Source organism: Cuculus canorus, chromosome 6, assembly GCF_017976375.1.
Source record: "Cuculus canorus isolate bCucCan1 chromosome 6, bCucCan1.pri, whole genome shotgun sequence".
Lineage (NCBI taxonomy): Eukaryota > Metazoa > Chordata > Aves > Cuculiformes > Cuculidae > Cuculus > Cuculus canorus.
In genome coordinates, this window is record NC_071406.1 from 31,099,525 (window position 1) to 31,126,376 (window position 26,852).

Here is a 26,852-nt window from a genome sequence, read left to right on the forward strand (position 1 = left end):
GGAACAGAACTACTGGGATTAACTGGGTGTTCCATAATTAAGAGTTTTATGGGCACCTCTCTTTAGCTTTGCAACATACATAAAACCTTGAGCTCTCTTGAGAGCTAGTTTCTAGCAGGTCTTCCCTGCCAGCACTAGAGTAAGTTTTCTACTGAACCATGAGTCTTGCATGCAAACCAGTTTATTTTCACAATGCCCACAAAAGGGGAGAAATTAAAAATCCTGTTTTCCAGTGGCTGCTACTAAATACTAGTCTATGATGCCATTATTATAGTTTTCAACAATGTTGATTAAAGTATTTTCATAGAATCATAGAATGGTTCGGGTTGGAAGGGACCTTAAAGATCATCCAGTTCCAATCCCCCTGCCATGGGCAGGGACACCTCCCACCAGACCAGGCTGCCCAAGGCCCCATCCAACCTGACCTTGAACACCTCCAGGGATGGGGCAGCCACAGCTTCCCTTGGCAACCTGGGCCAGTGCCTCACCACACTCATGGTGAAGAAATTCTTCCTTTGGTCTACTCTAAATCTGCCCCTCTCCAGTTTATACCCATTGCCCCTAGTCCTATCTCTACAGGCCTTTGTAAACAGCTTCTTCTCAGCTGTCTTGTAGCCCCTTCAGGTACTAGAAGGTCGCTATAAAGTCTCCTCAGAGCCTTCTCTTCTCCAGGCTGAACAACCCCAACCCTCCCAGCCTGTCAAAGTGACATCCTTATCAGCAGTGCCTCTACCATGATCGTTTACCATTCATGTTTCAACATCCATGCAAGTCGGTGACCTCAGCAAAGTTGCAGGCTGAAGCATGCACCCAGATACAACTTCTACATAATACACTCCCCTATCTGAGACTGAAAAAACCTCCACTTTGTGAAAACTGAATTTTACTGCCTGGTATTCCATTTTCTGATGAGCTGCAGAACTGCTCCTCTTGCAATACTCCACCTTTTTTAGCCCATTTATATGAAAACCTGACAAAGACATATGATGGCAACTGATATGAAGAAGAGCCAAACAGTTCAGATCTCAAATAGATTTTGCTATAATTCAAATTCTCACTTGCTGGTTATTCCTAAAAGCTTTGCCACTTCTTAACAAAATCAAGTTATTGCCCACAGACAAAAAAATTACACTCCCTTTACCAGAACCCTGAATTTTTCAAATACAATACTAAGCCGTGAGCTTAAAAGCGGTCTGCAGGCTTGAGTGCATGCAGTGAAACAGATTAAGAAGAGAAAGCGGGGTTTTTTTTTTAAAAAAAAAAAAAAGAAAATAACTTTTCATAAACCTGAGTTTCCTTACCAAGCCTATTTCACAGTTAAACCTGCTAACACTCAGTGAAAAACAGGTAAGATTGAAGCTATCATCGGGAGGGGGGGGGATTGTAAAGAAAAAGTTAGTTCTCTTGCCTGTTGCAAAGCCTCATTAAAAGTCTGAGGATAACACACCCTCCTGCAGAAGTCCCAGCCCAAATGACACTGAACATCTTTTGCTGGTATTTTTGTTCAGCCAAAGAGCAAGAAGCCCAATGACACCTTGGAAGCTGGGCCAGAAGTACTTACACAGTCTGTAAATCCAGAGTGCAAATAACTTCTGTAGTGCTGATCAAGTTTGTACTCTTCAAACTCATCCATTTAGTCTCATAGTGAGCCATTTGACTTTGGACGTGTGAAGAAACAGATGATCGCATGGTCTCACCATGCGGAGGCTCCAACCAAGGTCCCAAACCAAGTGATGTCAAAGACACTTTTAGATCATATAACATTTCACATTTCTGTGTTCTGTTAAACCACATGTTTGTGTTGCTATTAGAAAAGGGCTAAACAAATGCAGCTGCTAAGTTTTAGATCTAAATAAATTGGTTTTAAAATGAATGTTTGTCTAAGGCAGATCAATCTCACAGCCTTTACTTATTGCACATGTCAAACATTCATTACACATATAGAACAGCTTCACTGCTGAATGTGTGCTATGTGTAGCTAAATTCACAGAAAATGTTGTGGGTTTTATCCTTAAGAGTATTAACTCACTCAAATCAAATCCATCTTGACTGGAGCATAGAATGTACTTCTTATCTCTAGAAAAACACAATTCTTGCCAAAAATGCGCAAGATCAAGATCATAAACTTGCATGAAAGCGTGTATGATTCCATTCTTTACATGGCATTTTCTGTATATATTTGTCCATATACAGTCACTTTTTTTGACTAATCAAGAACATTGTGAAACTCATGTCCTGAGTTGGCAAAGCTAGATCTAAATAGAATCATAGAATCATTTACCTTTGAAAAGACCTTTAAGATCATAGAGTCCAACCACAATAATAAATTCAAATTACAATATAAATGTTTATTCTTGTTTTATAAAATTATCATTCCCACTATGACAAACAGAAAAGAAGTCATCTCTGCCGATTCCTCTAAATAAAAGGAGCTGCACACAACACAAGTCCTTTTACTTCTTGTTTATACATACAAAAGCTTTAGATCATAGGGAACACTCCTATGGGTCAGCAAAAACACAGCTTTACTGAATCCAGAGTGTTTGTACATCAGAGCTGACTTTACTAGCTTAAGATTTTAAAAACACATACCTAAACCAGGATCTTTTAACAATAACCACCAAGACACTAGAGCCAGAGGCTTATCTAGTGTTTCTAATCCAACCTTAAAATAAAAGATGACACTAAGTGTCCATATGGGCAAACTGTCTCAACGCCCTGTCTCGCCCAGAACACCTCCATGAATATCTATGAAACCCTATCTACAAGTTTGCAGTGGATAAAGGGAGGCAGTATTTGGCTCGGTCCATTGTACTTCTACTAGTGATTTACAACACAAATTTAGTGGGAGGTTGTCTGGTTGACACTGAGGGCAAAGAATAGACCCACATGTACAAAAGTGGTGCTTTAGAAGTCCATCACAATGATTAGTATGAATAATCCAAGAGATAAGCCTCTCATTTATCAAAGTACTCTAGCCTTTATTGTATCACTCCCTAGCAAAACATCCTAAGCTTCTGTTTACATTACATTAATTGCTTGGGAAGGAATAAAAATATTTATGAGCTACTTTTGTATTTATGGACTAATACACCTCTGTGTCTCAATGACAATGCTTTCTGTTTTGCATATCCCTGATGCACATCTGTGACAAATTCTGGATCTATATAACCAACATTCTTCAGCAGAGAAGTATAATTTGGGAGAACTGTTATCACCGACTTTTCATAACACCGTTGCCTCCCCTAAGGAGGTTTATCTAGTCCAAATTTATATTCTAAATTCCCTTTTATATAATCTTATATTATAGCAACACAATTGAATGCCCCAGGTTTTATTTCTTTTCCACTGCTACTACAGTAGGTCCGCTGATCCTCTATCAATGCGGTGAGGTCTTTGCTACATTCTACTATGTTGTTTCACACATTCTTAAAACTGTTAGTGTTACTGTTATTGACAGAGTGATGAGGAAACTTAAAAGTCGGTCAGAAGCATATTACAATGAGTGGATCCAGCAGTTTCTCCTGCAGCTAGCTATCATGAGGTTGCTTCCACACAGTAGTGGTTATCCTTCACTGATGCCAGAAAAATTCACCCTTTAAACCCAATCTCTAATTTACCTTGATCAAAATTCATAAACATTTTGCTAAAGCATTCTCATGAGGCCCATCTAATCATTTAAACATCTTTCTTGAATTAAGGGCCCAAAACCAAGGTTTTGCTAAATAAGAGTATTTTAATGCAAACAATATCCATGAAAAGCCTGAAGGGATTTCATTTGTAACCAAGCCTGCAGTTACCTCTACTCCCTACTTTCACAATAGAATTGACAAAATGAAGACAGGTAGAAGAATTAATAATTCATCTGTCAGCTTTGAGACCCTTCTAGACCTTGGAAGGATCACTGAGACAGTATTTGGAGGAAGGTCCCACTCAGCACAAGAAAAGCCAGCCTCTTCAACTCCCCTAAGAACAGAGGTAAAGAAAAGGAAGACATCAGTTTCCACTGATATTTACAAGATAAACTGCAAAATAAAACATTTTCTTCATTATTTCAGTTAATTGGATTTTTAAAATATCTTCTTATGAAATAATAAGCTAAAATACATTTTAGCCAAATTGTAACTCTCTAAAAGAACTAGTAATTGCATCTAAACTGAATTTGACCCAACGGCTTCTATTTGACAGGAAAAGAATTACCAGTAAATTAACCCAAGGGAGGGTGGTTGTTCTAAACCATCACACTCTGTTAAAGTAACGGTCACACTAGCCAGGAAAGCAGTGCACTGCTTTACAAAACTGCTTTACAGTAGAAAGTACATTGGACATTCAAAATTTTGTAGCTTCCAGAGAAAAAAAAGAGGAAAACATGCCAGCTTCCTTTATTTGGGACTAGAAGACTGTCATAAATGTTCTGCAGTAATATGTTGCTTAAGAATGATGCAATAAAAATATTTACAGATTCAACTGTTACAAGGCTGGGATCATCAGAGAATAGCTATCATAAAACAAGGCATCTGGAAGAACAGTGAGCAAAAGGACACCTCAGTACATAAACTCTACGGTGAGGCCAACCACAGCAGCTCTATAGTAAGAGAATCGAGGCAACTGGGATGGTCATTATAATCCACTGCAAAATAAATTAGCGTGAGAAAGATAAGAAATGATACTTTTGAATAAACATCCTCTGAAGATTAGAAGTGGAAGTCACTTAAGTCATTGTGGGGAACAAAAAGCTTTGAGGAATGAACACAAGTGAGTGTCCTATATGTTTGGCCCATATCCCCACAGCTTATAGTAACATCCTCTGTGTCCTTCTTCGCTTACAACTGCAAGTCCCTACCCCTGACGGCCTGAAGTTGCACCTCCAATGTCCTCAAATCCCTGCCACATCCCCTCATGCTCAGCAGGGCTGACCAACCCACTGCAGGAGGGAGAGCCCCAACACAGCTCCCTCAACAGCCTCTCCATCCCAGCACAGCCACAGAGACTCTGCCAGAAGTTACAAACTCTGCAGCATCTGTATCCATCAGCATCGAGTTCAAAAGGATGGTCACAAACAGCATTAGCAACTGGACCTTGGCAAGGAAATCCTGCTTAGGATGCATGTTTAGCAACATGCATCTTGCACAGCTTTTCCTTATACCATTCAAGTACAGTAATTGGAAATGAGAAAACACTGTTCCAAAAACGCAAGCCTCCAGAAAATGTCCTCTTGATTACCTGAATTGCTCTAACTGCTGCTTAAAAATAAAATTTAAAAAAAAAAAAAACCAAACCAATTGGTAACCAGAAATTGCAGATAGGGCTTGAGAATTTCTTGGCCTTAGATAACATGCTGGTGGCAAAAATTAGTAATAGGAAGTTTGGTATGAATAACTTGTTTTCATAAGAAATGCCACAGTTCCAGCTCTGTCACTCCAGTTACAGTAGCAGTTAAAACATTTTTTATATATTCTAAGATCATATTTACTCCATTTGCTTCTTCAAAGGAAAAAAGAACTGAGAAATTTAATTTCATTTTTATTAGTTACAGATCACTACCGCAATAGATTTGTGGAGGTGTTTTTGGGAGGGAAGGGCCAATATTTCTTCACCTTTTTAAAAAAAAAAATAGAGCTTTTACATGCGAAAAAAAGCACAGGAGAATGGGCACTGGGAAGAAATTAAAGAGGCTCAATTGCAGAATTTTCAGTTCTCATTACTACTCATGCTAAACGATAGCCTCCAGACCTGGGTTTTGATTTACATAGGAAAAAAGAACACAAGTTGCAAATGCACATAGGCTTAAATATCTCTGCCTGATAGCTTTCTGCATACGTACAGGGGATGACTTGCTACCAAAGCAATACCTGAAATAAACCTCTAAAGCAAGGCAACGAATATAGAGAATGAGCTTGTTAGAGTAAAAATATTTCAGTGCTTCGTTCTACTGGCTCTGGTCAACATAATTCTGTTGACCTCTGCTTCAAACGAGTCCAGAGGTGAGAAAACAATGTAAGATAAATACATGGTGTGTGACACATCACTCCCCCTTTTGTACATCTCAGCAGCGCCAGGTAGAGTAGCCAGACTGCACACTTCTCCCATAAATGCTGTGTAAAAGGGAAAACACAGTACTTAATCCTTCCTCTCTCCAGGAGGCCCAGGCAGAGTCTGGCTCATGGCAAGGCTCAACCTCAACCCTGCAATTAGTTGCACGTAGGCTTAACTTGCCATTATTAAGAGTCTTGCTGATAGGTGGCAGGAAAATGACGGGCTTCTAGGATCAGAGCACCAATAAGACTGAAGAAAACTTAGAACCAAGAAGGAACACAATTTATAGTTATTTTGTTCACCGAGTAGTTCATGCTATAAAAGTGTCACTTCAACAGTCAAAGCCCATTGAAACCTGGACTACGCGAATTTGAAGTCCTTTCAGTGATTTTCACAGACCTGGTAATTACGCCTTTTAATGAGATTGTTCTTCAATGAGATTTTATTTGAATGTGATAACACGCTAACAAAGTTTTTTCAGTAGATCAGACCCTCTCATAGATAAAAGAATCTCTGAAGCATATTGCTTATTCTTGTTCATTACCAATTCAGAAACTATATATTCTGGCAATACATAAATTTATAACTAACATATAATATGCCGTACCCAGAAAAATGTGTGATTGGTGCCTATCACCAAGCGTCTTTCTCTTAATGGTGTCTTGGTGTCTCTTCTGGGAGGAGGAGTTTTCACCACCCTGAAAGTCTCAAGCATTTTGAGAAAGTAATCCACCTTTTCTATAGAAACACATATGTCAAAATATTTTGCAGCAAACGTGAATACTGAATACTAACTAGGATCAGCACCCAAGAGTCTTCAGTTTTCGTGTTAGCTGGGAGAGTAACGTAATCTCCATCCATAATCTTATGTGCAAAAAGGAAGAATAATTTGCAGAAAGATAATAAGATATAAATATACTAAGATTTAAAACCACTTGTTGCTATAAGACTAACTAACAACCTGCCACACAAGCAATATTTGCTATATTTACGACATAGATGTTAAAATCAATTTCAGTAAAAGCTATTCCAAAGGGAGCAATGCTTTTCCCCCTGCAGCCATGCATACTGGTTAGTCGTGGCCAGCAGGGAGACTGACTGCCTATCCAGGCTGGGGCTGCAGCCAAGCAGCCCAGCCCAAAAGGCATTGCACCCTCTCTGACCTCACTTAGCAAACACAGGAGAGAAAAATCTGACATCCTCAAAGCTGAACAGCAAAGAAAAAAGAACCTCATTTCTGTTCTAATACAGTGGTTTAAAAGTCTCATCCTTCTGTAGAGTGATGCTCCTTCATCCCAAAGACTCCTTTCTCATGCAATAAAAGATCTTTTTGCTGTCTTTTCTGTGCCTTCTCACTTCTTTCTCCAATCCTCTTTTTTTAATCAGTGTTGTAGCCATACTTCTTTTGAGAAGTGCATGAAAAAAAAAACCCTGAACAACTCCTGTGCTGCATAGTGTCCTTGTAAATGTTAAAATTAGAGACTATCTACCTGTCTTTCTCTTACCATACAAATGCATACAAAGCATTCTATCTTCTTCGTCCAACACCCTGTATTCCTTCCTAAGAGGACAGAGCACAGGGTTTTCATTTCTGAAATTGTTACACATTTGAACTAAAGACTCACTGCTACATTATTATGGCAACAAGAATGCTATAGCTTTAAACAGTACTACCAGGCTAAAAGAAATAGATACAGTAATTCTTACATGATTCAAAGTTAGTTTTCATGCAGAAACTACCATTTCATATTCTGAAGTCTTGGGACGCTGGGAAAACCTATTACAGAAAGAATAAGTAGTTGACAAATGCGTGGGGCTGTAACACAAATTTTTAAAACCATGATTAAATAAAATACACTACACACTAATATTGTCACTCTTACTAGCCCAGTGTTGTGCCACAGTGAATCGCTCCCACAAGGTTTTGCAAACCCCAATGTTGTAACAGGAGTGGCAAGGTGATGTCCGGCGGAACCCCAAAAGCACTGAAAGAACTGGTTCAACGCTTAGCTTTGAACTATCAGGTTCAGCACAGAAATAAGACTGACGAGCTAAACGTATGAAGTTAAATCACGTTAGTGAGAGTTGAACCCCCACTGGCAGGGAACAGCAGTAACAGTAAGCTAAAAACACTGTTTTTTCTGACAGTCAAACAGGAATTAATCCAGACCATTTTTGTGTTGGTTTTAGATCTGTAGTCAATTCATCTTCCATTTCCCAAGAATTTCCCAGTGTAGGCAACGCCACAGATCAAAATCAAGGGCAGGCTCTGAGCTGACAGTCACAAGGCTGTGGTGGATGAGTGAAAAAAAACAAACTAAAATCCATATGTCCAATTCAAAATTCATAGTCAGATCAATACCACTGTGGCTCAACTAGCCATTTGAAAAACAGTGAGCACATTCCTAATAGCAGCACAGATTTCACTCCGATGTACAGGGCAAAAAAAATTACAATGTGGACAAAAAGTTGCAGATGTATGATTTTTAACTTGACAAGGTAATTAATGATATTCACCATTAACTGATGACCATTTCCCTTGCAATGAAACAAAATGTTCTAGTTTTAAATGGCAAGATAAGATTGAAAAAAAACAGGAAAAAATAGGAGTATTGGCCATAAAATGAGGTAAAGCAGCTATGTAAAATGGCTGGCAGACTCTGTTAAAGATTAGCAATACATAGTCAAGGCCTCATCAGGTCACACCGCAAGCTTTCTCCACTGCTCCCCTGCTCCACACATCCAGACTATTCCATTGAGCTGGCAGACACAGCGATGCCAGTCTCTGTTCCCGACTTTTAACACACTGGCTTCACAAGAACAGACAAAGTACGGCTAAACAGGATGAAGCTTTCACACACAAATCATCACTGACAGAAAAATAGCTGCATGAGAACTATTATTCAGAAATTTGAATTGAATTCATGACACTCCCCCTCTCCCTGTGCCTCAGCCCAAGGGAAGGATTTTGTAGGTCCATCGCAACCTTTGTAGTCTCTGTTAATAGATATTCGAATATCACCCTGTATCTCCCAGTGTTTGGGCAATATTAGATTTCTCTTCCGGCCAAACTGTCCTTTCCCTCCAAGCACACTACTGCACAACAAGCAGGAGAAGGGAATTATTTCCTAAACCGTGCTGCTCCAACTCTTTGAATGCTTCTATGTGCAGTTATTTGGCAGTTAAACTTTTCCCCTTGCTTTTCACACCTCCCAGAACAAAGTACAGTGGTGTCCTCAGGGAAGAAGGCACTCAGATCTGTAAAACCAAATATGAAGCCATCATCCTAAAGAGTCAATTAAGCAGCCAGGCATGGCCAGCTGGAAGTGACATGCTGGGAGAGACAGAGGTAAACTTCTCACGTAGTTTACAAACTACAAAACCAAAACCAATCTAGAGCAGTCAACAGCAAAGGGAGCATTCATCATCATCATCACTGGAAACACCATGAAGCTTATCTTAAAAGTTAAACAACCACTTGAGAAGAGCAGCAATTCTCCTTAGTGCAATGCCTGGATTATTTTACTGCTATCCATCACTAAATTATCACAGAAAGAAAGAAAACTTGGCATTCTTTGGCTGTTAGTGGCTCATCTGACATCATTAGAAGCTCATTTAGTAGCTCTGTAATGTGTCCAGCCATTGCAAGTCCTTCCAGAAGGATGCTTAACACCTTCTTGTTGTCTGGACTCTTAAATGCTCATGTATTTAGCTTCTCCAGCCTTTTCTAGAAGGGATTTACAATTATAATTGCAGTTGAAGCACCACTACCAATACAGCTGAGCTTAACGGGGGACACCAAATACTTCCTTGACCTAGAACAATCTTTGATGAGCAACCAAAATATGTGTTACAGACAGTGGCAAAACACTAAAAAAAAAAAATCAAAAGAAAAAAGACCAAAACCCACAGTATTTTCAAAACCATGGAAAAGGCAGGAAATCTTCAAGATTTATAACAGAGCAAAATCTGGTGTACAGATTAATAAGTAGCCAAGACCCCTAACTGAGAGGTAACTGGTGATATCAAGTATCAACACATACTGTAATATTGTAGAAAAGATGTATAAACACTATTATTCCCATTCATATCGCTTACATTCACGTTTCCATTCATCCATTAATTACTTGATTTGAGCATGATAAACCCAAATCAGTAAAGCAGTATTCTGCCCAAACACTGCCCATGGATTCAGACATCAACCCATAACTGGAGACACACAAAGTTCCTGAAAAGAAAGTGCGCTATGAACAGCCACTAAACACAGACAGGCATGGCAACCAGCCACTAAAAATAAAATAAAATAAAATTTTTAAAAAAAAATTTAAAAAAAAACAACAAAAAAACCCCAAACAAAACAACAAAAAAAGACACAAAAAAAAAAAGATAGATTTATGAATTGCATTTTATATACAGTCAGGAAGACTAAAGAACAATTTCCCCTGCAAATAACTGGTATTTTACCTATGGAGGGCATTCACTGGTCCTGTCCTGAAAGATGCCACTCACATACAACTGCCAATCATCAGCTCATGAAAGCAACATTCACTTGTGATTCCAATAATTTTTCCAAAGGCTCCTGAATAGTCTTTTCCACCTAAATATAGTATGGATCAAATCCTTCTTTGATGCAAGAGGCCTAAATAAGAATAAATGAAGCCTCAGGCCTGCAACACCGCTGTGCAAGCAATTCTGTTGGCGCGAGGGAGTGCTCTCTATTGCAGTTTGCCACAGCAGCAAAAGACAGTCTGCACCCCTTTTCTTCCTCAGAGAAAACGCAAAGAGCAGCTTATCATAGAAATCACCAGCTCAGGCTGAAGGCAAGTGCACCAGTTTTCCAGCAAACCCATCACCTTATGAATGCAACATTTGCTCTTTTGCATTCGATTATTTTTTTATCTCCACTTTCCAAGAAAACTGTCCTTGGCCTCTGCTCACACAGAAACTTGTTTTAATCAATAATATACAAATGAGTATACAGACTTCCTCATACCAGCTTTAGTCATAGCTAACTCCTGATGACCTCCAGTTTAAAATTGAGACTTATCTATACACAATTTTTTTATAAAATCCTTCTCAATAAACCACTGCAACTTTTATTTCCAGTACGCCAAAAAGAGTAGGAAAAAACATTGCTGTTTCCCACTGCTAAAATTGTGAACTGATAAAAAAATCGAGTCAATTTAACACGTTCTGTGAATCTCTATTACCATGCAAAGTATATGCGATAAATAAATAGGTAGATGGGTAAACAGAGCAAGTGAAACTATGTACTCCAGAACAGATATCCAGTCAGGTAAACACTTCAGTGTTTTCCTTGGATGATATTTGGAGAACTGTGCAACATGTACTTCTGGCTGCAATATGCCACAGCACAAGATAGAGACATTCTGTGATCCCCGAGTAGGTGTGCAGATAGGTAAACAAAGTAAATTGCCTTTCAAAAGAAATAAAAAGCTCTGGATTATACCACATTACACCACATAAACAGTGCATCTCAGCAGGGTCATGTCTTTTGCCTCACAACTGTTCAAACAGGACAGAAAATGCTGCGACCTTTTTATGTTAGAAAGCCAATCTTCTCTGCTCGCCCAGTGAATGGAACACTGTGCCCACACTGTTCCTTTCAAATCCTCAAATTTCTAAAAGCAATGCCAAATGCACTTGCAATAGGATGTGGCTCAGTTTATTAAGCCAAGAGCTGAGTATCTTTGGAGAAGATGAAAGCTGGTCTGAAGGAAATATGCCGTTCCCTCTTTGCAGAGAAGGGATATGTGGAAGGCAGACATCAGCTATAAGCCAGCCTTCTTAAAAAAGCTAGAAAAATGAATGGTCCTCTCCTGTTTGGAAGGCAAGGTACTGCTATAGGATCTAAGTGTATTCTTAAGCCTCGGGGGCCTTACTTCATAGAATTAAAATACCCGATTATCTGAAAAGCTGCAGCAAAATGTCTCTACCCTACAGATGCAATAGGCACTGCCACAAGTGGGCACCAGCAAGGTGCTGCTTCCTGGAGCCTCACTTGTCTGCACTGCTCTGCAGTTCATAGAACCATAGAATGGTTTGGGTTGGAAGGACCTTAAAGATCATCCAGTTCCAACCCCCTGCCATGGGCAGGGACACCTCCCACCAGACCAGGCTGCCCAAGGCCCCATCCAGCCTGGCCTTGAACACCTCCAGGGATGGGGCAGCCACAGCTTCCCTGGGCAACCTGGGCCAGTGTCTCACCACCCTCATAGGGAGGAATTTCTTCCTGATGTCTAGTTTAAATCTTCCCACTTACAATTTAAATCCATTCCTCCTTGTCCCATCACTGCATGCTCTTCTAAATAGTCCCTCCCTAGATTTCTTGTAGGCCCCCTTCAGGTACTGGAAGGTCACAACCATCCAACTAATTCCTTATCCCCCAAACAGTCCACCCATCAAATCCATAGCTTTCCAATTTTGAGAGAAGGATGTTGGGGGGGACCGTGTCAAAGGTTTTACAGAATTCCACATAGGTCACATCCACTGCTTTCCCTGTGTCCATTCATTTGGTCACCCCATCATAGAAAGCCACTAGGTTGGTCAGACAGGACTTGCCCCTGGTGAAGTCGTGCTGGCTGCCATTAATAACCTCCCTGTCCTCCACGTGCTTTAGCATAGCTTCTAGGAGGCTCTGTTCCATGATCTTCCCAGGCACAGATGTGAGGCTGACAGGTCAGTAGTTCCCAGGGTCATATCCTCTACCCTTTTTAAAAAGGCACAATGTTGCCCTTCTTCCAGTCACCAAGGACTACTTCTGACTGCCATGACTTTTTAAATATCATTGTGAGTGGCTTGGCAACCACATCAGCCAATTCCATCAGGATTCTGGGATGCATCTTATCAGGTCCCATAGACTTATATATATAAATGTTCCGGTTCCTCAGGTGGTCACAAACCTAGTCCTCCCCTACAGTGGGAGGGGCTTTACAGCCTAGTGCCTTTCTTATTTTCCTTTGACCCACGCTTAAAACGCTCTCTGTTCCTCTTTCAGTCTCATCTCTTCTTGGTAAATGGGACCATCCAGCCAGCATCAGCACACATCTAAACTCAAGCCTGGGCATTTGCCCTCAGAAAGGCAGGCTCTTTAGGGAAAGGGCAGTCCTCTTAGTGACTCTCCAACAGCCACAAGACCTCATCACATGAGCTTGTCTGTCAGCATTTTACAGCGTATCAGACATCATTGCAGCGAAAGATACTCAACAGTCTTACATATATCAAAGCAAATGGGGATATTAACGCCATTTCGTTAATCTTTTCCCCTATCACTTAAGCTTTACCTGCTCCCCACATCCACACCCTCCCAGCAAGGTTGCTGAGCCTAGGCAAAGCATGCTGCTTAGCACAGTCATGTTTCAGTCTTTCAAGCCAAAAAATATACTTATCCACCCCCTCCAGTGCTGCAACCCAGCTTCTTCTGCAGAGAGACATCACAGTCCTTGGACTGATCTATGTAATCTATGCTCAGGACAAGAATACAACATAATTTAAGTAAATATAATGGTTAAAAAAAGCACAAGTCTTCAAAGTCAAGAGGTTTGCTGCAGGGAACTCTCTACTGTGGTGACCAAGGGTACCAGAAGAATGTTCTGATGTCTATGAACAGGCTTCAATTTGATCTCAACGAGATTTGGATCAGTCCCCTAGAATGAATCACTTCTAAGCACTATTCCTGTCCATCAGGCTCATGTATCTCACCAGTGTGTGAAGGTGCCTCCCTCTCCTCCATAAAGATGTAGCAAAGTATTGAATATGAACAGAATTGTTAATATGCATTCAGCACACAGACCCCACAGCAGTGCTGCCAAGCGAATAACTCACAGCAAATGCATTGGTTTATTAAGTCACTGCTATTTTTCTTTCCTCAGCTCCAATAGCCACTTACTCTTTGTGCTTCTAATAACAGCAACTATTATCTGGAAACAATCCCCTAAAATTCATTCTACAAGAGTAATGTTTTTCAGGTTTAAAGGAATTCAGTTTTGCCAAACAAACCTCACCTAGATCAAAGTAGGATCAGCGTAACAAAATTAACAACGTTTTGTCTATAAGAGCCTGAAAAAGAAAATTTTGAAGTAAAATAACAAAGTTTAGTGATTGGGTATTTGTGTTCAGACCAATCCTTTCTCCATTGATGGCAACGGGAAAATTGTCACTGATTTCAGGAACTGCAGAAACTATGTTTATACTCAAAATCTACATCGCCTTAAGGAGCAACTGCCACTGTGAATCATAACACTGCGAGAAATAAATTCACAAACTATATACACTATGACTTGCTTTTCCAAATCATACACAAGTACAACCGATTTTATATAACACTAGAGGACGAGACTTCCTTCAGGAAACATCCATACGTATATCCCAGAAAAAAATCTGTATTTGCCCCAGTACCAGGACTCAGGTGTTACTCACAGAGCGAGGCTGGCCACGGCACACCTCGCACCCAGCGTTCTTGCTCAAGGCTGTGCAGTCTCCAGGACTGGGCTCTATCTAACACAGAACAAAACACATTCACAGGTGGTCTTTTTCAAACATTTGATGAATTCCAACATCTATTTTTTAGCCAGTGCTCACAGAACTTTTTATTACTGTATTTATATCAGGTAGCCTGCAGGTGTGTCATAATCCAATGGAACATAATCCTTTTATTAAACTATTACATTTCTTAAATTAATTAAATAAACTCTTACATAATCACACTTGGAAAAAGAAAATAGATCTTACAGCAATTCATTCACAGTGTTCTCTCCCGATAGCTCTGGCTTGAAGAGATCAACAGTCACTTTAGCCGAGCAAATTGCAACTTCCAATCAGATATTTATGAAAATGGTTATAAAATTAAATTAAAAGGAAAAAAAAATCAAATTGCATGGCTCTTCCAAGCAAAAATAGAGCTTATAAGAAGATTTAATGCAAGAATCCAGAACTCATCTACATTTGCAATGAGAGTTGTCTGTACTGTATTTTGCAAGTGTCTTAAGATAAATTCCTATGTTAAGTTAAACACAATGCTTTTTATTCTTCTATGCAGCAGTAGGCTAAAACTGACAGAACTCGCCAAGAATAAAACACCACTGTGATTTCATTTACAGTGGTAAAACTTGTCTAAATGCCATAGGGGTGTGGAAATCTTATTAGGAGATAGCCAAATGGCTTTGGAGTTGTCCCAGAAAGGGAGGAGAGCTTCACTCAGGAGGAGAGGGATACAAGGAATTAGATTCAACCACTGAGCTGGGAAGAGCAGTACCAAGGCATCCTTCGCTCATACCCCTCTTGCTCCCTCCACCAGAGCTGCCATATGTGTTTGTGGAGAAAACAAGCCCCCCTGTCCTCCTGGCAGCTACCTCGCAGCCTCCCCAGAACTCTACCCCAAAACTTCTCATCATTCAGTCACCAGTCCTTATACAGATCTACACACCTTTAGCTCTGTACACACCTGAGACCACTATCCCAGAGCAATTCAGCTCAGACAAACTTATTTTTACGACTTCTTCTAGGGGCAAGCCCAGAGCTGCATGTACAAAAGGGATCCCTGTGGCTGTGCTCCAAGCTCTTGCTTCATTCCTGATGATTGCCCTTCACCTCATCCCTATCCTGCTTGAGTACCCTTCGCCGATTCCCAACTCCACTGTCCAACCTCACAACCAGGCTCTGTTTTCCCCGTGACAGCCTCACCTCCCAGCAGCATTTGGATTGCATATAATCCAGTTTTCTGGATTTCACTTGAGCTTCTAGATGTGCTCTTACCCTGCTCTGCCCCATAGCTTTCCCAGTTACTCGAGCACTAGCAGCCAATTCCTGATCGGGGTGTTTTACTTCTTACAGCTATTTACTTCCTACCTTTTTCTTGCAAACACAATGTAGCTAACATTCTCAAGCAGTCACTGCAACACACATACTCTTTAATTGACTTTGCAGTAGAAACCAACGTAATAGAAGTTTCTCTGCGGTCTTTTTCATCGATACCCCTGCAGAAGTTTTTCTTTGGTTGGCTGTTCTTTTGGGTCTAGTTTGTTTGTTTTTGAAAAAACAGATACACTTTCTAGAAGAAGCATCAACACAAGACAGAGAAAGGTACACCAGCATACACAAAAGCAAGATGGATATAGCCACATTTACATAAGCAGCAGACCTCTCTCAAAAAAACAAATGCACCCTGCATTTTATTTAAGCAACTCCTTTTGTTGTTTTTTCCCCCAAAACTGTCTGAAAGAGCTAAAGAAGATAAAACCTTTTTGCATTTTACGATCAAAACAGATTAGCAATCCATCAAAACTGTCTAATAAATTAAAAACATGCTCTGCCTACCTCTAACACAATGCAGATACTTAGATCCGAGTTACAGTGGGAGGATCATTGCTCAACACAGTTTGACAGACTTCGCATCCATAAAATAATAAACCATGAAGACTATACTTCATTCAATTCTAGACTTATCTGAAGGGTATGTAATGAAGTATCTACTTCGCATGAAGCTGGCTATCAAACAGATCCTTATTGCCCATTCAGAAGCTGTATCCAAGTCACCAAAACCCACTTTCAGCAAAGAATGATGATTTTGGAGTTGTAATTATCCACTACTCTACTTCTTCTACAGTCATTTACACCCATGCAAATGAATACGTGACAACTTCACAGTGATTAAACTAATTTCCACTTTCCAGGAATTTCTGAACAAGGTACTGGGCAGCAAAGATGTGCTCCTTTTGTCCCCTGAATAAGTAGCAAAGCAGCATAACATAGGTCAGCCAGGAGGGATGAGATCTATCAGTAATCAGTATGAATGCAATGAATGTTTTCCTTAGCGCTTTGGTGACTTTGATGCACCTTTAAATTGGCATGTTACATTAACACTACCCAATGCATGTTGTCCAAAATAATCTCAAGGATAATTTTGTTGGCTTTGGAAGAGGAGTATTTTACCTCAGTTTGATTCCAGTTAATTATTCAAATTAGGATCCGCACACAGTCTTAATGGTCCGAGACTTTCAACTTAACAATACACATGTTAACAATGAACTAAATTAAGTCATTACGATAATCTCGGTAATTTGAAAATATTTCAGGAAGAGCCTCAATAATCATTGAAGCTGCAAATTTCTGACATAAAATTACTTCCCCAGAAGACAGTATTCTACATAAATAGACTTCAAAACCAGAAATGTTTACGATACAGAAAGATTTAAGAATAAGGCTTTGATGGTAAATACACTTTTACACCAGAACATACAAAGACATCAGTCTTCAGAACCTGCTAGTATTTTGTATACGCACTTAGCCTTTTTCCAAACTTATTTTAATCAAGGCTGAGTAGTTCCTAAATTGTCACACATGCCAAAACTCCCATGTTATATTGGCTAAAAGAAAAAAGTAAGCTAGGATACATGAATAAAAGGCTATATTAATCACCATTCCCCATTTCTTAGAAAAATCACCAAGGTATTATCAAAAATCATACTTCCTAGGTGCATACTGGAAAGGAAAAAAAAAAATACGCTGATTAGGTTTACGAGCATGATCGCTAAGTGTTTCACCACAGAGGATGCATTATTGGTTCTACAGTAAGCACCTGCATTTTCACATCTACTGTAGATAAGGACAGAAGAACAAATATACCATTAACTCAAATAAAACATTTTTGTCACAGATGGGAGTTGATCTCAGTGGTACTACAAAATGAATAAAATATTATCATAAGAAATCAGATTTGCATCTCCGCACAGATATGAAAACTTACTTTATTAACAGCTGCTTAATCTATCTGGAAAACAGTAGAAAGCATTCTTCCACTGCTGCTCTACCCACCACCACTGTTACTCCAACAGAACATTATTTTTAATCACCATTTATGTGCTTCTGCACAACTGTCTTTGTGCACCCAACATACTTTAAAAAACAAATCAACAAGTACCACCAATTTTATCTCTTATTTCTGCTCATAAAAGCTCCTACTTCTTACCTAGAAAACCAATTAAATGACTGCCTGACAAGACCTGCCAGAACTTGTGTTTTCAGATCACTGGACTTCCTGGTATTCTACAGAAAGGATATTATCCTACCAGTTTGAAGAAGGTCACCCTTAGGTAATTTCAGTGGAAGACATTAAAATAATCTTGACTATTATGATCCTGTATGGAAAAATACCACAAACACAATGCTACTACCCACTTCTACCCACATGTTTAATGAGATCACCAGTCATGGATTACATTCTGCACTATATGGAACTGATTGACAAGAGATCTACCCCAGAGCTAACAGGCAGCATAACAGACCAATTGGCTATAAAGAAGCAGTTTGCCCTGGATGTGGGTTGTTGAGGTTTGGTTTTTTTTGGAAGTACTAACTGAAGTTTACACAGGTCAGCGTAAAGGCTCCCACTGATTTTTAAGAGACTTTTAGCCGGGCCCCAAGTTCTCCCTGAGTAGAAGTTAACTTCAATTTTTTATTTTTTTTTTTTACTTCAGCACAGAGATGGCTGGAAATCAGAATTATTGTATTTTGTGGCAAAGTCATCAGAACTACAAAGTCTAAACTAAACATGAAGAATTCCAAGAAACTTAATGGAAAGAAACGTTCACCTATTGTTCATAGATTGACTTGGGCACAATGCACACTTACTGCTGAGCGTTTTAATGTATGTGACACAGGGCCTGAACAACAGAAAAATCTCTCAAAGAAACTTTTCTGACAAAACTTAGATCCCTGAAGGCATTAGAAGCTAGGTGAGCTTTCAGGGCAGCTTCATGGGATCCATATACCCAAATCCTGCACCTGTATCCCATTTTATACACTTAAGTCTTCAGTGGATTGTGGTCTGCATTGCTACAGATAATTATTATTGATAGCTTGACACAAAAAATTCCATAAGACGGAAATCCTTCTCATTACAGTGCTATCATCTTGGGCACAGCCTTACCAGACCTGCCAATACTGCTTAGTTTTCATAGAATAGCTGGGGTTAAAGCCCAGTCTGAAATGCTTACTGTCCTCCATGAGGAAGAATCCTAGTGATAAATGCAACAGTCCCACAGCAAAACTGTCCATCTTCAGTGAAACTAACTACTGGATGTAATTTAATTTGACAAAAGCAGGTCTACAACCAGTACAGGTTCTGTTCAAACCTATGTTAAGTATATGCTTATGAAAAAAAAAAACCAGTGGTGTATGGCATACAGGTGCAGTGTTATGAAAAGATTCAGATGACTACAGACAGCTATGCCGCAGCAATCAAAAAAAAAAAAAAATCTCCAAAACGCTTCTTTTCCATGAAGATAGAAAAAAAAAATTAGTTCTAAACAACTAATTAACAGAGAAGATTCTTTTCATTTCTAAGACATTTTTACACTAACAAATGGAAAATTGTCTTCTGTGTCTCTTCACAGTGCATTTAATCTTTTATTAACAAATAGATACTGGCTTAGAGAAAGGTCAGTCTAGGCTGGTATCCCAGCTACAGGAATACATGCATGGGAGACACATATGCAGCAGGAAAGTACAAGTGATCAATCCTCTGCTGTAGCTTTCAGTATTCAACAGCTTGTAGTTTAGGGACTTCCTAAGCCAGACGCTTTTGGTCCATTGTGAAGCTCTCCTCCATCAATCTGTCATTTTGAACCTTTTTGAACCCATCTACATTTCTGACTGCCATTTACATTTCTTTCTGTGGCTGTTAAATGCATGATTTCATCACATGTTGTGTCAGAAAATACTTTCATTTCTTTTAAACCTGCTGCTACATAACTATCAATGGGTTTCCCCTACTTCACGTTCTGTGAAAGAAAGTGAATATAAGTTCCTTGGTTTTGCCTCCAGTGTTTGGGAATTTACATACATTAAAATATCACCCACCAGACACCTTTTTCCAGACCAAAGTGATGAATTCCTCATTTTGTGGCAGCCTTTCCACGGCAAGGCATGTCATTCTTGCCCTTCTCTATACCATTTTAGGCTCTACTGTATTTTTTAACATGATCTCTTCCTAAATATTTTCCTCTTTTTATAGAGTACTTAGGAATATGCCAAAGAATGCAGTTGTGGCAAAGTCATCATTAGGCTATCAACTAATTAAACAGCTTTAATGAATCTTACATAGTCATAGTTTTATTAAGTAGCAAGTATCTAAATGTAAGCTTACACAGCAAAAGGCTAAGTAAGAGTTACTGAAGAATCGTTACAGTCCTGAAAAGCTCTGCTGTCTTCTGATGAAGTCTTAGTCATGTTACATAGACAGATGTAACATGTATTTAAAACACAAATTCTGTCACCACACTTCAGAGAACAAGCTGAAAGAAACGTAACTCTCATTCTTTTTTGTTGTACGTTTGGGTGTTTTTTTAAAGCTAAAAACATCACTAGGATAAATACAACTTCTTAAAACAAGACAGCTGGCCATCTTCATAAACTTCCAGGGATAAATCCAATTGCAAAACCCTAATCTTTGCAGTTCTTAGGCTAGAAGTACATGGCAAGCAAGGATAACTCAGCTGGCTGTGCATGAAACAGAAGCAAACAGTATTTGGAACAACTTCAGTGCAAGGTCTGTGACTGAAGTTCAAGTCTGACTCTGCAGTTCCTTCAAGTTCACTTCAGGGGCACAGCCTGCTATTACTAACATAATACAGAGCTGCCTTATCTGCTACAGTATCTTGAGACAGAGATATAGGAAGAAAAGAAAACAAACACATGATCCCAAAAGTTTGTACTGTAGGGAAACAAAACAAAACAAAACAAAACAAAAAAAAAAAAAAAAAGAGAAAGCTGGTAAGAACTGACAGGGAAATGCTTTGGTAAAAAGTAACAAAATATTTCAGCAGGCGTTAGGCACCAAATGACAGAGCCTTCCTCCTTCCTATCCCTCTACCAACAGGCTTGTAGGTGGCAAGGTCAGAAGAAACATGCCAGAATGAAAACAGCATCAGCCAATTCCATTTAGAATCTCACACAGGAAAGCCGGCAAAACCTTACATGTAAAGAAAGAAAAAATGCAGTTCTTTGAGCACTGTCTCCCCTTCTCCTGACCTAAAAATGGTTTAAATTAACCTTTTACTTGCAAACAATTGGCCCCAGATAACTCACAAGAAAAAAAAAAATAAAACACTTGGCAAATAATTTCGCCAATGCATGGGCCACCTTTAGGCTTCTCCAAAAATGGGTCAAGTTCTGTGCTCTCTTGCCCTTCCTCTAATTTCGTCCCGCAACCATTTTACTCTGCTGACTTCAGGCTCCTCACAGCAAAAACCTTGTCTTGCACCACTTGTGCAGTGAGACCATTTACCTCTTTCTTCCTAACAAACCCAAAAATGCAACTAATGCACACGTTAGTGAAATTTTCTAAGAACAAGAGCAGCTACAACTCTCTCTCATTAATGTTATTTCAAATTTACCTCAGTCAACAAAGCTGTGAACATCAGCAAAGCAAAACAGGAATAAAAATACTCCAGCTACGTTCCGTTCTTTTTATATAAATGAGTTCTCTTGTTTCTGAAGCCAACTGTAGAGCACATGAATGCACTGAAGATTATCCAGAAGGGTTTATATTTTACTTACAGTATATGCCAAATGTAATTTGCTGCAGGAAAGGCTTTTAAAGCAAGTCCCCATTCAGTCCTGTATACTTCATAGTTATACTGCACATACCAAAACACTCCAATATAAGCAAGTTTGACTTCCACTGGAATTGCAGTCTCAGATGCTAACCTTGAAACTTGCAAAGTTCTAAAAGACAGCTGGGAAAAAAAAAAAAAAACACTGCTAAAAGTACACTTTGATAATCTAAATTTACAGAACTTTAACAGTCTACTTAATTCAAGAGGACCACTCATGCTTAAAGTACACCTTTCAATAATCAGCAGAGAAATGGGAAAACAGGGCAAGAGCATTCATAGAATAAAAGCCTTCCCTTCCTCTGCTTCCTTAAACCCCCTTTTTCATCTGGCAAGATCAACTTAAAGCGATCAAATACTATTCTGACTATAGATTTATATGAACATATAGACTTTTTAGAGTAAAATAAACACAATAAAACATTGTAAAACTCATTTGCCTGCAAGACATACAATGCTTAAACAGAACTCCAGCACACTGAAGTCCTGAAAAAACCAGAAAAGGTGAAGTATGTTGTGAGGTTTTATATTATCTCCATCTAAAATTTGCATTCCACACCTGATATTTCCTAGGCCATCAGAAGTTCCCAAAAGATGCAGACAAATAAATTATATAATTCCTGTCCCCAGTTATAAGTATTTCACATTTGCTAGTACAATGCCAAAGGAAAAGTGATTCAAAACATTTTATACCTCACTGAGACAACCTCGTGGGAAAATAAACGTAACACTCTGCATGGGGTCCCAACAGCGTATGCACAGCCTGCAAATCCCCAAGCTCAGGTACCTGCTGTCAGACACAACCATGTGATCTAACTTAATTCATCAGCTCAATAAATATATTTAAGATGAATTATTATACTTTTCATTCCATATAAGGCCATTCTGGATCCTTCCAGTGATTGGAATAATTTTCTAATTTCCAGACAGGATTTATGTGTAGGCATCCTTTGTTCTAAAGGCAATGCTGTCCTAGAAATCAAATTTTCCCTCACATAGTATTCATTCAAACTTTATCAGCCCACCCTGCTTAATCCTTTTTTTCACATGCTCCAGTCTGAATGCACCACTTCTAAGCACAGGAAACTGAGTTTACCCAGTATTTCAGATCAGGCCCTGCCATTTCCTTGGATAACATCACTAATACTTTCTTATCCCAATCAGAAATCTCTCTGCTGATAAACACCATTCCAGGATCTACCTCAAGAAATTTCCTCCAGTTGGAAGACAAATCCTTATCACTCTTGGTAGCACGGCTAAACATCAACCTGTAGCAAAACTGCTACCCAGTCATTAAAACTTACTTACCATTTGTAACATGAAAACACATCTACCACACACAACCAGTATAGTCCGTAAAAAGAATAACAGGTTCTTTAATTTCTGACCAAGATTGTGTGTTTTCAATTTTTGAAGCCTTCACAGAATTCCAAGAGAAAATACCATTTCCATACCAGAACGCTTAGAGAACATCGGTCCCAATTTAGTAAAGCATTTATGTAATTTCAGATTGGAAGCATTCCCATCACATTCAGTGGGTGCCTTCAGAAGGCTAAAGCCACACTTCAAATCCTTCACTGGATTTAATGGGTTAATATTTCAAGGTGGAACTTTCAAAGCATCCTCTAGGCTCACTTAAATGCCTCATCTCTGAACGTTAAAGGTTTAAAATGAAAAAGGAAATCTATATTTTATCCATTCCTCCTCTGAAGGGATACACTAAACATTAAGCATATGTTCTTTGCTTCTTGCCTTAAGCAAGAGCTCTGCCCAGAGCTTCACACACCCACAGGAGCGAGAGTCTCATTTCCCGCTGCCTTCCAAGTGCAAATCACTACACGAGGCTCACGTGTGACCAGATGCTCAAGTGAGTTTGCCCAGGAGACTTCATTCATCCTCTCCCAGCAAGCAGCGATTAGCCTACCTACCTGCAAGGAGATGCCAATTAATGCAAAACCCCATCGTTTATTCTTAGAAATCACGCTGCGGGGGGAGGGACGGACACCCAGACAAACACAATCATAAAGCCATTTCCCTCACCAGATTACAACAAAGACGAAGGCTTTTAGGCTCACGCCCGACCTCTTAGTTTCACATGACGGGTGTGAAAGCCCCGGTGCCGCTCTGGAGCGATCTGCACCGCGTATTTTACTACTCGAGAGCAAAGAAAATCATCGATTTAATCTGCCTCCAGGTGCTTCATAAATGTTAAATAAGAACAGATACGAGCTGCTACAGACGAAAAAAAAAAAACCAACTTTCGGACTCCTAAGCAAGCTGCCGCGGGGGGGAAACGCCGACCTGCCGAGCGGCGGCGGGGCAGCCGGGACCCCGGGAGGCGTCGAACAGCCCCCGCCCTCGGTGGGGGCGGCAGGGCAGCCGCTTCCCCCGCCCCGGGCATCCCGCGGGGAAGGTGCCCGGCCGTACCTTGATGATGCTGCTCCTGCGCGGGGTGGCCCGGGCCGCCTCCAGCAGGCAGGCGTCGGGCTCGGGCGCTGCCGCCGCCGCGGAGGGGCCGCCCCCGAGGAAGCGCTCGGCGGACCCGACGGCCGCCACGCCGCTGCGGCGCTCCCGCCTCCGGCCGGCCGGCTCGGGCTCGTCCTCGGCGCGGGGAGCGGCGTGTCCCGCAGCCTCGGCCATCGCCCCCGCGGACACGCGGCGCTGCGATCACCACGCGGCGGGAGGGACGGATTCGCCCGGGGGAGCCATCCCCGGTCCCGCTGCCCCCGCGGTGCCGGCGGAGCGGGGATGCGGGTCTGAGCGCCGGGAGGAGCGAGACAAACAAGCCAGGCAGGGTCTGAACGCCGGGCAAGGAGAAGCAAGGGCTGCCCGTCCGAACGCAGCTGCTCCCCGCGCTGCTGTGACAGCGCCCGGCGTGTGTTGACGGGCGGCGCTGACGGGCGGCGCGTTCGGCCAATCCGCGGCGAGGAGGCCCTGCGGCGGCCAATGGGCTCGGGGGGGGCGGGCGCGGCAGGTAGGGCTGGGAGCGAGGGGCCCAGCACCGAAAACGCTGCTCCGAGACGAGTTTGAGAGTTTCAGAAAGCGAGAGTTTTTTTACCGGGGCTGGGAGAGACGAGGGAGCGATCCCCATCGATCGTGTGCAGCCAGACAGGAGCTGGGACAGAATGGATTTCAAAGAATCAGAGGATAGTTTTGGTTGGAAGGGACTTTAAAGATCATCCAGTTCCAACCCCCCTTCCATGGGCAGGGACACCTCCCACCAGACCAGGCTGCCCAAGGCCCCATCCAGCCTGGCCCTGACCACCTCCAGGGATGGGGCAGACACAGTGTCCCTGGGCAACCTGGGCCAGAACCTCACCACCCTCATGGTGAAGAAATTCTTCCTTATGTCCAGTCTAAACCTACCCCTGTCCAGTTTACACCCACTGCCCCTTGTCCTACCACTACAAGTCTCTCTAAACAGTCTCTCCCCAGCTTTCTTGTAGCCTCTTCAGGTACTGGAAGGTTGCTTTCCCACTTACAGGTGTATGGATAAATTTTCCCAGAAATCTTATGCACATTCTGTTACTTTCCAAGGACAAATTTTAATGTTATTATGAACTTCACAGCAGTCAAATCTCTTGCTAATTTGGAGCTGGCTCCAGCTGTCTGACCTTGGAAAGATAGGGAAAGGCTGCAAGCAGAGATGATCACAGCAGACACATCTCAGCACAGACCAGACTGAACACAAGATGTTCTCATCTCCCAAAGGACGAAAGGTGTAAGAGGCTTGCATCCTCGTGACCCCCCTGTGTCCCCCACTCCCCAGGTGTCTGCCACACCCCTCATATCTCCCTCACCCGCCGTATCCCTGGACTCCTCGTGTCCCCACACCACTCATGCTCCTCGCACCCTTCATGTCCCCTGCACCCCTCATGTCCCCCACACCCCAGGTGTCCTTGCACCCCAGGTGTCACAAAATCACAGAATCACCAGGTTGGAAAAGACCTCTTGGATCATTGAATCAAACTATTCCTGTCTGCCACTAAATCATGTCCCTGAGCACCTCGTCTCTTAAATACTTCCAGGGATGGTGAATCCACCACCTCCCTGGGCAGCCTCTGCCAGTGCCCAATGACCCTTTCTGTCAAAAAAATTTTTTTCCTGATCTCCAGCCTGAACTTCCCCTGGCGCAGCTTGAGGCGATTCCCCCTTGTCCTGTCCCCTGTCACTCTAGAGAAGAGGCCAGCACCCTCCTCTCCACAACCTCCTCTCAGGTAGTTGTAGAGAGCAATAAGGTCTCCTCTCAGCCTCCTCTTCTCAAGGCTAAACACCCCCGGTTTCCTCAGCCGCTCCTCATAAGACTTGTTCTCCAGCCCCTTCACCAGCTTCGTTGCTCTTCTCTGGACACGCTCCAGAGTCTCAACATCCTTCTTGTAGCGAGGGCCCAGAACTGCACACAGGATTCGAGGTGCGGTCTCACCGGTGCCGAGTCCAGGGGCAGAATCACCCCCCTGGCGTTCACGCTCCCCTCGTGCCCTCTCGGGAGCCGCCGCTGCCGCTGTTTCAGAGGCAACACCGCCCCCTGGCGGCGGATCGGCGGCCGCTTCCCCCGCCCCGGAGCCTCAGCTGAGACCGAAGTTGCCGACAAGAAATCCCTCACGGGCTCGTTTTGGAGATTTGGAAAGCGAGCATCCTTTCTCAGCCTGGGCAACACGAGGGAGCGATCCCCATCGACCCTGTGCAGCCAGACACGAGCTGGGACAGAACGGATTTCCCACTTACAGGCACGTGGATAAACTTCCCCAGAAATCTTATGCATGTTCTATTACTTTTCAAGGACTCGTTTTAATGTTGTTATGAACTTCACAACATCCAAATCTCTCGGTAATTTGGAGCTCTGGAGCCAGCTTGAGCTGGGGAAAGGCTGCAAGCAGAGGTGATTACAGCAGACATATGTGCTCACACAGACCAGACTGAACACAAGATGTTCTCATCTCCAAAGAATAAACAGTGTCTGGAAAAACACTGCTTGAAAGAAAATGCACTCTCAGAGGGACATTCTATCTAACTTAAAAAAAAAAATACAATTACTTAGATGAAACTTAGGTCTGCTTTAGCTTAAATTAAAAATATTCCACTTTTTGTAATAGTGACTACTTGTTATATCACAGTGGGAAGCAGAGAAACGGAGCCACTCGGGAAGGGTCATCCTGGGCAGCCAAGCCAAGAGCCATGGTCTGC

At 41.5% G+C, this 26,852-nt stretch overlaps 1 protein-coding gene across 1 annotated transcript in view; it reads right to left on the minus strand.

Annotated features, from left to right (window-relative positions):
• Nucleotides 1–24,401, minus strand: part of PLCL1 (phospholipase C like 1 (inactive)) — a 209,990-nt gene extending 185,589 nt beyond the window's left edge. The window contains exon 1 of the mRNA XM_054070462.1: nucleotides 24,096–24,401. Coding sequence (XP_053926437.1) covers nucleotides 24,096–24,308 — 213 coding nt within the window. The 5' untranslated portion in view covers nucleotides 24,309–24,401. The remainder of the gene's footprint in view (nucleotides 1–24,095) is intronic.
• Nucleotides 24,402–26,852: the final 2,451 nt, after the last annotated feature.